The sequence below is a fragment of the Oncorhynchus nerka genome, linkage group LG22 (assembly GCF_034236695.1).
Source record: "Oncorhynchus nerka isolate Pitt River linkage group LG22, Oner_Uvic_2.0, whole genome shotgun sequence".
NCBI lineage: Eukaryota > Metazoa > Chordata > Actinopteri > Salmoniformes > Salmonidae > Oncorhynchus > Oncorhynchus nerka.
The window spans coordinates 61,863,882-61,877,815 of NC_088417.1; the positions used below are offsets into that span (position 1 = coordinate 61,863,882).

At 41.9% G+C, this 13,934-nt stretch overlaps 1 protein-coding gene across 7 annotated transcripts in view; it reads left to right on the top strand.

Annotated features, from left to right (window-relative positions):
* Nucleotides 1-13,934, top strand: part of LOC115105430 (neural cell adhesion molecule 1-like) — a 299,957-nt gene that overhangs the window by 204,330 nt on the left and 81,693 nt on the right. For all 7 annotated transcript variants that reach the window (XR_010460519.1, XM_029627481.2, XM_029627482.2 and 4 more), the window contains exon 2: nt 13,370-13,444. Coding sequence is in view for 6 of the 7 variants with exons in the window: in XM_029627481.2 (XP_029483341.1) it covers nt 13,370-13,444 (75 nt within the window). In the remaining variant the exon portion in view is untranslated. The remainder of the gene's footprint in view (nt 1-13,369; nt 13,445-13,934) is intronic.

A 13,934-nucleotide genomic window follows, 5' to 3' on the forward strand; every position in this document is an offset into this window, starting at 1 on the left:
TCTCTCCCTCTCTCTCTACAGCCCAGATCAGAACGCTGTGCCTCCAGCCACTCCTCACCCCCCACTTCCCACCACCTCCCACTGCCATCACCTTTATCTCTGTGCTCCTCCAACGTGGCGGAAAGCCTATCTCCATCAAGTGAGAAGAGTTTTTGCCTCTCTTCAGAGAGACTCTTTATCTCTGGGTTGCTGATGCGTCCACTGTGACTCGTCAGTGTCGGGGAACCCCGAGGGTCCCTGACTCTCTGCCCCCTTTCCAGTAGCTCCTCTATCCTTTTTGCCCTAGTGGCTGACTGACACATGCCATCCACACACAGAGCACTGATGGTGGGATAAGGTCAAAAACAACCCCTCAGATCACCCTCTGATTATGTTCCCCTTGGGTGAAACTGGCCTCTGATCACTGGTTTAAAGTTCAAATACCTTCTCCTAAACAACAAGTGGATATTTAAGCCCTCAAAGGCGTTGGTGGGAATTGTTTCAGGGGTACAGAGGAGGCGCTATATTCAACCGTTGTTTAAAGGAAGTGTTGTTTCAGTGACATGGATTATATTTTACAGTATTATAATCCATTTAGACCTGTTACTGATTCATTAAACCACATATCTGCCATTAGAAACACACAGGTTCCATCTCCTCGATGTATTTATTATTGTGGACTCTGTTTTCTGTGTGTGTGTGGGAGCGCATTATAAAGTTTAGTGAAAACCTTTTTGAAAAGGTCATTTTCGTTGACCTCAGAGAGAACCTGCGCACATCCATAACAATTAGTTTAGTTTGAAAATGCTCATTTTCACAATTGTATTTATTGGCATATTCATTAAGGTGCAATAATGCATGATGGTCATCGCTCCCCCTCGCCTTCATTGATCCCCTCCATTTCTCATGCTGTAATTGTGCGGGCCTCCTTTGACAGGGGAAAGCGATTGCCATTGGTGCGCTTTATCTCTCCACCAGCTCTTGCCTTTGATGCAGTTAGTCAGGCTTGACGGTGCCTGAAAGTAGTCTGGATGGGCCAAGTATAACACAAAGTTATGAGCGCACTAGTAATTGCACCGAAGACAGAATTGTGGCAGTCCCTCCATTGTGGTGACTTATTCCTGTTAAATGAAAAGAGGAAAAACAAAACTCCAGACAGCATTGCATTGTGGGAGCTCAGAGGGTGATAATAGGAGGGCCCTAGAATGCAATTATCAAGAGATGTGAGTGGATGGATGGTTGGGAATCGCTGGCTGTATCTGTGGCTATAGTGCCTCTCCTCCTCATTATCCTGTCTATAATGGAATAGTATAGCGATAGTGCCAGCTACACTCACACAGTGTACAAGTGGAGAAATGTATAGCTGCCTTATGAGCTTGACCGTTTATATCGCGGTCAGTGTTCTTTCCGATGATCAACTTTTTCACTCAGGCCCCCCTTCCAGCATTGGGGAACATCCCGTCCACCACGTCTATTTCTATGGACATAAGCACTGTTCACGACACAAACTGTTCACACCCCTCTTGTTGGCGGAGAGAAAATGTTACAGTTTTGAACTAATTTCCTGCAATTCTATACATTTTGCCATGTCTAATGTGTATTCATGTGATATTTGCACGAGTCGAACATTACAACAAATCTATGGGCTTAAAAGCATAGCTAAAAACTTTAGCTGACATGGGCTAGTTGATCTGGACATTTCTGACAAGTTATAGATGGCTCTCTAAGGTATTAATTGACTGACATAACAAGAGGAAAACTGATGATGCACTACGCAATTTCAAAATTGCACCTTGTGCATTCTACTATTACAACTTGCAATAGAAGGACCCTTTTGAAAAGCCCCTTTTGCCTTCAGAACAGCCTCAATTCGTCGGGGCATGGACTCTACAAGGTGTCGAAGCTGTTCCGCAGGGATGCTGGCCCATGTTGACTCCAATTATTCCCACAGTTGTGTCAAGTTGACTAGATGTCCTTTGGGTGCTGGACCATTCTTGATACACACGGGAAACTGTTGAGTGTGAAAAACCCAGCACTGTTGCGGTTCTTGACACAGACCGGTGCGCCTGGCACCTACTACCTACCGTACCCAGTTAAATCTTTTGTCTTGCCCATTCACCCTCTGAATGGCACACATACTGTACACAATCCATGTCCGAAGGCTTATAAATGCTTCTTTAACCTGTATCCTGTAGGGAAAATAATACATTTTTGTGCCAGTTTTAAGCAGTGTGAGAGAATATCAACGGGGTAAGACTATTACCAGCCCTATTGTCAACGCCGGCTCCTTTTTCTCCCTTGTCTTTTCCAAGGATACGGCATGTTGCTGCTGCATGGTTGGCGCATCCCGCACACCTAGTTGAAGAGGAACAGTGGAAGTGGAACAGTTGGGAAAATATCTTATTGGGTCGAGCCCTGCCAGGGAGGCCCGTTAATGAGGGCAACCCTTTCCCCCTTTCCCCCACGTGGCCCTCGCCTCGTGCCTCGCCTTCCACTGGCACCTGACACAAAAACTTTTATAAATGAAAAAGATTGCCCACTCTTTGTTCTCTCCTCCACCACACTGACCTACCAGTTGCCCACAGCTCATTGGTTTCTATGGTAACCTGCCAGAGACTCAACCCCCTTCCCCACCTGTTAGTGCGTGTGTGTGGACGTGTTGAGAGCTTCAGTGATGTGTGTGTATGTGAGGACATGACTGGAATATTAAGCTTCAACAGCTGGCTGTTGTGGAGTTCTATTGTAATGAAGCCTGTCTCACCAGCTGCCAAGCTCAAATTAGGCATGCATACTTCTACTGTGGCGATGGAAAACACAGTCTGGAACTCCAGTCCATCCCCAAACTGGCACTGGAAGAGTTCTTTCACCACAGACCACAAGGTTTCTGACATGCCCACTGTTGCTATCTTTTGACAGGTGATTGTTCTGAAGATTAGCAGCACCACAGAACTCTGTTCCTTCTAAAGAAGGGTTCCCCAACTGGTGGCCCGTGGGCCTTACTTGGCCCCTCAAGTTTTCTGACCAACTTTTTTAACATAAGTCAGTGATTTTGAAAGGGGAGTGCTATTCTAAGCTAAGTTTTTCCATTATTCCAGCCAAATAAATTACTTAGGAAAATGTGTGTTGTAAAGAAATGTTGCAGGGCGGGTGCACTTGAAGGAGAAGAAATACTGTGTGTAAAGTAGACAAACTTGGCAGTGGTCATTCGGCAGCACGTGTTGGATCGACTATTAGCTGTATAATGGCGTACTGGTGAACTAATATGGACAGTGAGTAGTGTTTACTCATAATTAATGGGGATTACCAATTCAGATAAGTGGAGACTCAGTCCATTTAGCAGTGAGTGCCTCCGGGGAGGAGAACCTAAATGTACAATTTGGAAGTGCATAAAGTTTAGCATACATCAGAATGTATTTGCTAGGGGGGTGTGTGTGCTTGTATATGTGCGGGTGTGTGTGTTTGTCTGTGGGTTTTTAATCCTGTGATGGGAAATCTACGCAGGATCTTGCCCATGTTCTTTGATCAGTGCATCGTGGCCTGTCTGGTGTAGCATTCTAAAGCACCACGTTCCCACCTGAAAACAATGCCGAAGTAAATTCTCTGGTTGTTTGTTTTGAAGTGTCTGTCCTATATCTGAGAGATCTAAGAGATGGCAGGGAATTATTGGGGAAAAAATGTACCCATATTTAACCCATTTTTTTTAAAGGACTAAACTGGTACCAGGCTGCCTTTAGACGAGTCTTGTGAGGCTTGATTTGCTGCCTCTGATTTGTACATTGCCAGAGCCTCCTGTCTGGCAAAGCTTAATAGGTCATATGAGAGAAAGGATTCAAATTTAGAGACCAAATTACATCATAGTATCATGAACCAAATCTACCCCTCCCACATTCATTATGTCATGTCAGTGTCGATCATTTATTCCCAACCGGGAATATTGTTGAACATCTCTTGCTCTCATACACCTTTTCTGTGTTGATTGTTTTAGCGTCGAATGTTCCAGAAGTGAATGACGGGAAGAAAGAATGGTGAAGGCCAATTGAACAGTGATATGTGAAAATCTTAAGTTTGTTTATGTCAGAGTTGATTCACGTGAAAACCTTGATGATGACTTATTTTCGTGATGAATTGATATGGCTGTCTCCGGTGGAAAATATGCTCAGTGCGATGATAAACAGGTATGAGCAAAAGCACACATGGACTTTACAGGTTCACTGTATGGCCTGCGTTCATTTGGTACCCAAGATGAATGTTCTTGCTTTATAGTAAGGTTGTCATCCAATGTATATGAAATTAAAAAGGAAACGTGTACACAGGAATGACTGTGAATGATATGTGTGTAACATTCTGTAGTGTAATATCTCTTTCACCATGATATAAGGAGCACCATGGAGAAGTTGCATCTGTTTCATACTTTAAATGGAACATAGCCTATGTCCTGGTTTCCATATTGACCACGTCATTCTCCTAAGAATGGAGACACAGCCCTGTTTGATTACAAGCTATTAGGAGTTGAACATATCTATTTTTTAAAGTTAAATCTCATTTAAAATTGACCTTGAGTTATTGAATCTTGTTGGAAATGAGGAAGGCTTACAAGGCTTGTTTAAATCATAAGCTTTTATTTAAATTGGTAGGGCAACTTTTATAGGCAGTCTCAGGCGTGCTCTTTTCACCGATATGGATATCTTCAGGGGGCTTCCTCAACATTTACAGCTGTCCAATAAACTGCCTTATTGTATCTGCTCCCTGCTCCAGCAATCAGCTTTTACCACACTTGTACAGCCCATGCCTGTGTGCATATTATGTTAGGAGTTTTTTCCTAGGCCGTCGTCGTTCAAAAATGCAGATCCAGGATAAAACGCTAGAATTATCGCTTCATTAAATTATGGACAGAATTGCTTGGTGTACAGGGACTTTGCTCTGGGCCCTATGTGCCAGAACATTTAGGCAGAAACAGGAGCGGCAGCAGCATTAGAGGCTGAAGTCTTTAAAATGTGTTTTGTAATTAAGCTTATCGATATCCCGCCCCATTATGTTTTGTGTGCTTATTTGTTTGCTATGTGCTTTCAGCAAGGACACAGCAGCTCACTTTTTGCTGTGTCGACGGTTGGTAGTGTACGTGGGTCAGAAACTTTACTCTGTTACCGCATTCACTCTGGAGTTTCAAGCTTCAGCCTCAATTTAAAGAGTTTGAAATCCAAAACACTAAAAATAGTGTTTTTACCCACTTGGCCTGAAATACATTTGTCCTCAGAATTGGGATCTGTGGTGAGGTTTCTCCTATGCCCTACTTGGTAAGAGAGGAAATAGGAGCTGTTATTTTTGTTCTTGTGTGGTACCTCATACCAGGCACAGCGAACATGCTTTAGACAGCTCAAATTTCACTGCCTCTGATGATGGCTCCATCTTACAAAGCACCGATCATGTTTATGGCAGAATCCAGGATTTTTCTGCAAATATACAGTGGGGAGAACAAGTATTTGATACACTGCCGATTTTGCAGGTTTTCCTACTTACAAAGCATGTAGAGGTCTGTAATTTTTTATCATAGATACACTTCAACAGTGAGAGACGGAATCTAAAACAAAAATCCAGAAAATCACATTGTATGATTTTTAAGTAATTAATTAGCATTTTATTGCAGAACTTAATATTTGGTACAGAAACCTTTGTTTGCAATTACAGAGATCACAAGTTTCCTGTAGCTCTTGACCAGGTTTGCACACATTGCAGCAGGGATTTTGGGCCACTCCTCCATACAGACCTTCAGGTTTCGGGGGTGTCGCTGGGCAATACGGACTTTCAGCTCCCTCCAAAGATTTTCTATTGGGTTCAGGTCTGGAGACTGGCTAGGCCACTCCAGGACCTTGAGATGCTTCTTACGGAGCCACTCCTTAGTTGCCCTGGCTGTGTGTTTCGGGTCGTTGTCATGCTGGAAGACCCATCCACGACCCATCTTCAATGCTCTTACTGAGGGAAGGAGGTTGTTGGCCAAGTACTCGCGATACATGGCCCCATCCATGCTCCCCTCAATACGGTGCAGTCGTCCTGTCCCCTTTGCAGAAAAGCATCCCCAAAGAATGATGTTGTACTCATCCTTCTTCCTCCTCCAAACACAGCGAGTGGAGTTTAGACCAAAAAGCTCTATTTTTGTCTCATCAGACCACATGACCTTCTCCCATTCCTCTTCTGGATCCTCTTTGGCAAACTTCAGACGGGCCTGGACATGCGCTGGCTTGAGCAGGGGGACCTTGCGTGCGCTGCAGGATTTTAATCCATGATGGCGTAGTGTGTTACTAATGGTTTTCTTTGAGACTGTGGTCCCAGCTCTCTTCAGGTCATTGACCAGGTCCTGCTGTGTAGTTCTGGGCTGATCCCTCACCTTCCTCATGATCATTGATGCCCCACGAGGTGAGATCTTGCAGGAGCCCCAGACCGAGGGTGACTGACCGTTATCTTGAACTTCTTCCATTTTCGAATAATTGCGCCAACAGTTGTTGCCTTCTTACCAAGCTGCTTGCCTATTGTCCTGTAGCCCATCCCAGCCTTGTGTAGGTCTACATATCCCTGATGTCCTTACACAGCTCCCTGGTCTTGGCCATTGTGGAGAGGTTGGAGTCTGTTTGATTGAGTGTGTGGACAGGTGTCTTTTACACAGGTAACGAGTTCAAACAGGTACAGTTAATACAGGTAATGAGTGGAGAACAGGAGGGCTTCTTAAAGAAAAACTAATAGGTCTGTGAGAGCTGGAATTCTTACTGGTTGGTAGGTGATCAAATACTTATGTCATGCAATAAAATGCTAATTAATTACTTAAAAATCATACAATGTGATAGGTCTATAATCAATAATAACGCTCTTTTTTCTTTATCTCCTTCTTATTGTTATTATTACTATTGCTATGATCCTAAGTAAAGTCATTATCATTAGTAGGCTTAATATAGCAGCCTTGTATAACCACCATTGAGCCGTAGGCATAAGAGTGCATCCTGTTTAGTCTTATAGGCTACTGTATCAATAAATCATTCATTCATGTCATCACACAGCATACGAGTCATTAATGATTTAAAATACAATCAAGCATTTTAGTTTTAAAATAAAGCGAGCCTTGAATAAATAGCTTAGTCGTTGCTATAATAAAGGCTTAACAAAAAAAAAACTTTATAACAGACTCTGGTACGGTTAAAGTATTGTTGTTTACATTGCTCCAAACGATCTGGGAAATTATATTGTAATCTACACAGCACCTGTTTGACACACATATCTACACAGCTCTTGCTCCTTACCTTCTTTTTCTTGATTTCCATTATTTTTCACAACTAGTTAAATTTATTCCACACATCTGACTTTCCCTTTGCCTCCTGAGCAACCACAAAACATTCCCCCATTTTGAGATTATTTGTCACGTCCTCTACATCTACATTTGAAGTTGGAAGTTTACATACACCTTAGCCAAATGTATTTAATAATGGAACTACCCATCCCGGATCCGGGAGAATTGTCATCAACTACACTAATTAGCATAGCGCAACGGTCAAAAAATATTACTAGAAAATATAATCACCCTGTCATCACAGATTTTGAAATCATGCTTTACAGCCAAAGCAAGACAAGCATTTGTGTAAATTTATCGATAGCCTAGCATAGCATTATGTCCAGCTAGCAGCAGGAAGCTTGGTCACGAAAATCAGAAAAGAAATCAAATTAATTGTTTACCTTTGATGATCTTCGGATGTTTTCATTCACGAGACACCCAGTTAGACAGCAAATGTTCCTTTTGTTCCATAAAGCTAATTTTTATACCCAAAATACCTCCGTTTGTTGGTCACGTTATGTTGAGAAATCCACCGGAAATAGCGGTCACGACAAATTATATCCATAATATCGACAGAAACATGGCAAACGTTTTTTTATAATCAATCCTCAAGGTGTTTTTCAAATATCTATTCGATAATATATCAACCGGGACAATTGGGTTTTCAGTAGGAGCGAGAGGAAAAATGACTACCTCTGCCTTTTAAATGGTTTGGGTCAAACGTTTCAGGTAGCCTTCAACAAGCTTCCCACAGTAAGTTGGGTGAATTGTGGTCCATTCCTCCTGACAGAGCTGGTGTAACGGAGTCAGGTTTGTAGGCCTCCTTGCTCGCACACACCTTTTCAGTTCTGCCCACAAATTTCCTATAGGTTTGGAAGTATGCTTGGGGTCATTGTCCATTTGGAAGACCCATTTGCAACCAACCTTTAACTTCCTGACTGATGTATTGAGATGTTGCTTCAATATATCCACGTAATTTTCCTGCCTCATGATGCCATATATTTTGTGAAGTGCACCAGTACCTCCTGCAGCAAAGCACCTCCACAACATGATGCTGCCACCCCCTGTGCTTCACGGTTGGAATGGTGTCCTTCAGCTTGCAAGCGTCCCCCTTTTTCCTCTAAACATAATGATTGCCATTATTGCCAAACAGTTCTATTTTTGTTTCATCAGACCAGAGGACATTTCCCCAAAAAGTACAATCTTTATCCCTATGTGCAGTTCCAAACCATAGTCTGGCTTTTTTATGGCAGTTTTGGAGCAGTGGCTTCTTCCTTGATGAGAAGCCTTTCAGGTTATGTCGATATAGGACTCGTTTTACTGTGGATATAGATACTTTTGTACCTGTTTCCTCCAGCATCTTCAGAAGGTCCTTTGCTGTTGTTCTGGGATTGATTTGCACCTTTCACACCAAAGTACTTTCATCTCTAGGAGACAGAATGCGTTTCCTCCCTGAGCGGTATGATGGCTGAGTGGTCCCATGGTGTTTATACTTGCATACTATTGTTTGTACAGATGAACGTGGTACCTTCAGGCATTTGGAAATCTACACATTTTTCTGAGGTATTGGCTGATTTATTTTGCTTTTCCCATGATGTCAAGCAAAGAGGCACTGAGTTTGAAGGTAGGCCTTGAAATACATCCACAGGTACACCTCCAATTGACTCAAATGATGTCAATTAGCAAGAAGCTAATCAGAAGCTTCTAAAGCCATGAGATCAATTTCTGGAATTTTCCAAGCTGTTTAAAGGCACAGTCAACTTAGTGCATGTAAACTTCTGACCCACTGGAATTGTGATACAGCGAATTATAAGTGAGATAATCTGTCTGTAAACAATTGTTGTAAAAATAACTTGTCATGCAGCAGGGTAGCCTAGTGGTTAGAGCATTAAACTAGTAACCGGAAGGTTGCAAGTTCAAACTCCCGAGCTGTCAAGGTACAAATCTGTCGTTCTACCCCTGAACAGGCAGTTAACCCACTGTTCCTAGGCCGCCATTGAAAATAAGAATTTGTTCTTAACTGACTTGCCTAGTTAAATAAAGGTTAACTGACTTGCCAAAACTATAGTTTGTTAACAAGATATTTGTGTAGTGGTTGAAAAACAAGTTTTAATGACTCTAACCTACATGTATGTAAACGTCTGACTTCAGCTGTATTTTGCTGTCATGTGTCAGTGTTTAAAGTTTGTTATAGCCTATTTATTGATCTGCTATAGGTCAGGTGTCACGTAAAGAGAGCAAGGATTGAGGGATTAGGGAATGTTTTTCACAAACAAGGGATTTCGGAAACAGAACTTTTCAGTCAGAAATGGCTGTAATTTTGCTGCAGCTTCAGCAACACAGACAGAGCGATAAACACTTTGATGTTCTGTGGTGGTCGCTGTAGTAGGGAGGAGAGCGAAACAACGGGTGCTTGTCACACAGTCACTCCTTGTCTTTTTTTATTTAACACAGTGCAGCAAGTCCGGCCCGGCACAATCAAATCAATTGCTGGTCGCACCCCCTCTAGTCACTTGTGTGTCTTAGTTATTTAATCAAACAGTGTGCTTAAGGCGTCAGACAAGCTCAGTGAATGGAGTTGATTTGATTAAAACACATAGGGTGTGTCAATATATGGAAAAATACATGTTTAAACATTTTGACAAATGAATTGGTCTAAAGAACCGACGACTCTTGATCGACCAAGATTTTTTTTAGTCGGGGACAGTCCTAGTCCAGTGATTCATTACAAAGTAAGAAGCCTGAAGGGCATTTTGGAAACCTGTCAGGTAACACTTTATTTGACACCTAGTGTCATAACACTTTATATGACACGCTCATAACCATGTCATAATGTCAACAGATGACAACGTGTCATAGCCTGTCATAATATGATCATAACGCTGTCATGAACAATATTTTTACACCTGATATGCATTATTTTATGGCTGTTATGACACCTGCATAAGTATGTCACAACCCACATTTATTCAAATGTATTTTTTCCTTGACAAACTTTAGTTTGAAAGTTAAGTCCTTTGTTGATGTAATGAATTCTCTAAAGCAATGTTTTTACACATTATGACACTGTCAAGAAGCATTATGCCCATCAGAATCATATAAGCCAGATAGGCCTATCACGCACATGCCCTTATGTCAGATATCTGTCAAAAAGAGGGTGTCTTGTCCTGCTCCTGAAATATGCTCCTGCATTCATCTCAATCATCAGCAACAGAGCATTTGGGGTAGGTGCATGTTTGACATCAATGTGTGCACAATTACAATGATAATTCAATATGGTACATTTCAGAAAATGTTATAAAACATAAAAATACTGTTGACAAGTAGGCTATGGTGTAATGGAATGTTGTGCCTTGTGTGGTAGATTTTGTGGGTTTTGACACTCTCTTATGTTGGTGTCATAACCAGCCATAAAATAACGTCACAGGTCTAGATATGTCATAACAGTGTTATAACCAGATTATGACATGTTATGTCAGCTGTTATGGCATATTATGACATGGTTATGACTGCTAGGTGTCGAGTAAAGGGTTACCAAATGTCACAATGTATAATGTAATGGGCTCTGTTAGATACAAGGAAAGGTATTTTCTTGTTTCCATTAAAGCTGCAATATGTAACTTTTGGATGACCTGACCAAATTCACAGAGAAATGTCAGTTATAGATCTGTCCTTCTCATTGAAAGTAAGTCTGAGAAGCAGTAGATCTGTTCTATGTGCGCTATGTCTATGCTTCCGTTCTTAAGTTGCGTTTTTGCATCTTTTACTTTTGGTTCTGTACACCAGCTTAGAACACCTGAAAATACCATATTTTTTTGTTATTGAAAATATATTTCACAGCGGTTTAGATGGTACAATGATTCTCTACACTACATTGCTTATTTTGTCACATAAACTGAAATTAGGTTAACTATTCTAATTTTAGCAACCATGAAATGGCGGAGCAATTTCTGCATATTGCACCTTTAATGTCTGTTCTCCCCTGTTATTTTAGCTGAAGTTTAACAGCGCTGTCAGTCTGCCATACTGTGAGGGAGGGTTTAAAAAGCACAGCACAGACAGCCACTGCTGTGTCCCTCCTAGTCGACTATGTGTTAGCTTTAGCATTAGCTCTTATGTGTTGGTGGTTGCTGCACAGCCAGTTTGAGGTACCAGCCCAGAATCAGGTCAGTTGAATGCAGCTGAGCTGAGTATCACCTGGGTTCAACCTGACATCTATCAGGGTTGGTAGAGAGACAATGTATGAATAGTGTCAGCCTAGTCATGGTCAATCTTATGTTAAATTCATATTAGGATTCAATGTTGTATCGGCTTTGTACTCTGTGCTTCACTCTTGAGGCACATATCTTGGCAGAGAGAGTGCCTGACCTGTTTTGTGAATAGAACATTTCCAAAATAGGCCATGGCAGATCAGAGAACTTTTGAAGAAAGAGTCCTCTGCTGTCGTCCCGGCACACCTTGGGTTAAGATTATGTAAATCTTTCAGGTATGAAAATGTTGAGTATATCTCTCTTGTCTCTCACCAAGTTGGGAGTTGATTCCTCTTTAATTTATCCAGCAAAGCAGAAGAGAACAAACACCAGCTGCTTCTCTTCGGTACATTCTAAATCTCATCTGTGTCACCTGCTTTAGCTGATGCAGAAAGATGAAATGTATTAGGTAGCATCTCAGGAAGCTAATATGCTATGATTTATGGAATTACACTTCCTGAGTGTGCAGTCTGTGATAGATGAAAAAGAGAGAACACTGGGATACCTCAGTTAGGTGGCTTTCATTAGTCTTGAGTGAAAATCGAGGCTTTAGGTGCCATTTTAGATCAGCAGGTAAGGGTGCTCTCGAGCGGCTTGATGTTCTTTACCATTCGGCCATCAGATTTGCCACCAATGCTCCTTATAGGACACATCGCTGCACTCTATACTCCACTGTAAACTGGTCATCTCTGTGTACCTGTCGCAAGACCCGCTGGTTGATGCTTATTTATAAAAACCCTCTTAGGCCTCACTCCTCACTCCCCCTCTGAGATATCTACTGTAGCCATAATACTTCACATACAACACCAGTTCTGCCAGTTAAATTCTGTTAAAGGTCCACAAAGCACATACATCCTTGGGTCGCTTGTCTTTTCAGTTCGTTGCAGCTAGCAACTGGAACGAGCTGCAACACTCAAACTGGACAGTTTTATCTCATTCTCTTCATTCAAAGACACAATCATGGACACTCTTACTACTGACAGTTGTGTAATGTATTGTTGTCTCTACCTTCTTGCCCTTTGTGCTGTTGTTTGTGCCCAATAATGTTTGTACCCTGTTTTGTGCTGCTGCCATTTTGTGTTGCTCCCATGTTGTTGTCATGTTGTGTTGCTACCATGCTATGTTGTTGTCTTAGATATCTCTTTATGTAGTGTTGTGTTGTCTCGTCATGATGTGTGTATTGTCCTATATATTTATTTAATATATTTTTAATCCCAGGCCACGCAGGAGGCCTTTTGGTAGGCCGTCATTGTAAATGAGAATTTGTTCTTAATTGACTTGCCTAGTTAAAAGGTTAAAAAATGAATAAAATATCATCAAGTCGCCGGACCCCTGAGTAATTGCCACTGAGGTATAAAAGAACTGGAGACTGCGTCCAAGATGTCCGCCCTTTGTTTTCAACTAAATCTACTCACGTTTGCATACGTCGATTCTTGGGCCGTCTAGAGTATATCCGGGTTGCATCCGGTTTACACAGCCCAATATCACATGCGCACTAGCAATGCTGGGACCTTGCCAAGTCTCTGACAATTTACACATCTAGAGGTCCAAAAATACATGCTACTGTGGCCTATAAGCCTAAAATGTGGGTTTATGTGTTTCCATTTGTTGTCTTGGCATACCAACTCTGACTTTGTCATGCGAATAATAAAATGCTTGTTTGTCAACAAAATCCAAATAACGGCATAAATGCAGCATCATATGGAAAAGTGAAAGGTGGGAAACGGCTCATCTCAGGTTGATCAGCAGCAGATGTTAAGTCAAATCTAAACAAATGTTTACTTTAACTGTTCTGAGACCTGCTCTCTGTGTTTTTCTCTTCCAGCCTCCCTGCAGGTGGAGATCACCCCGATGCAAGGAGAGATCAGTATGGGGGAGTCAAAATTCTTCCTCTGTGAAGGTAGGTGTGGTACAGATACCATCGCCTCCACAACAGCAAACCCCCACTTAGCTACTGTATTCGGACAGAGGATTCCAAATAAAGTGCAGGTGCTACAGCAGTTCTCATGGATGCAGTAGCATGGGCTTCCCGGGACCCCCCCCCACCACCACCTTCTCCCCCACACACACACTACTAGCAGACTGCTGCAGGTCAGCATCCTGTTGTGGAATAGCAAAGACAGAAGAGAGGCTCAACATGTCATGGTAGAAAGATGAAACCATCTCACTTTAATGATGTTTCCTTTGAATGAAAAGAACTGTGGCCAGCTGTGTACTTCTTTTACAGTAAAAAAAAAAGTCTGCAAAAGACTGTTTTTCTCAACACTTCTTTATTCCATTATGAATGAGGAGGGAGTGAAAGAATCCAGGACACGTGACTTTGCTTTGCCCTTTCAAAACATCAATGGTGGAGAATGCGATAGAACTTCTCAAGTTTTCATTTGTCATTT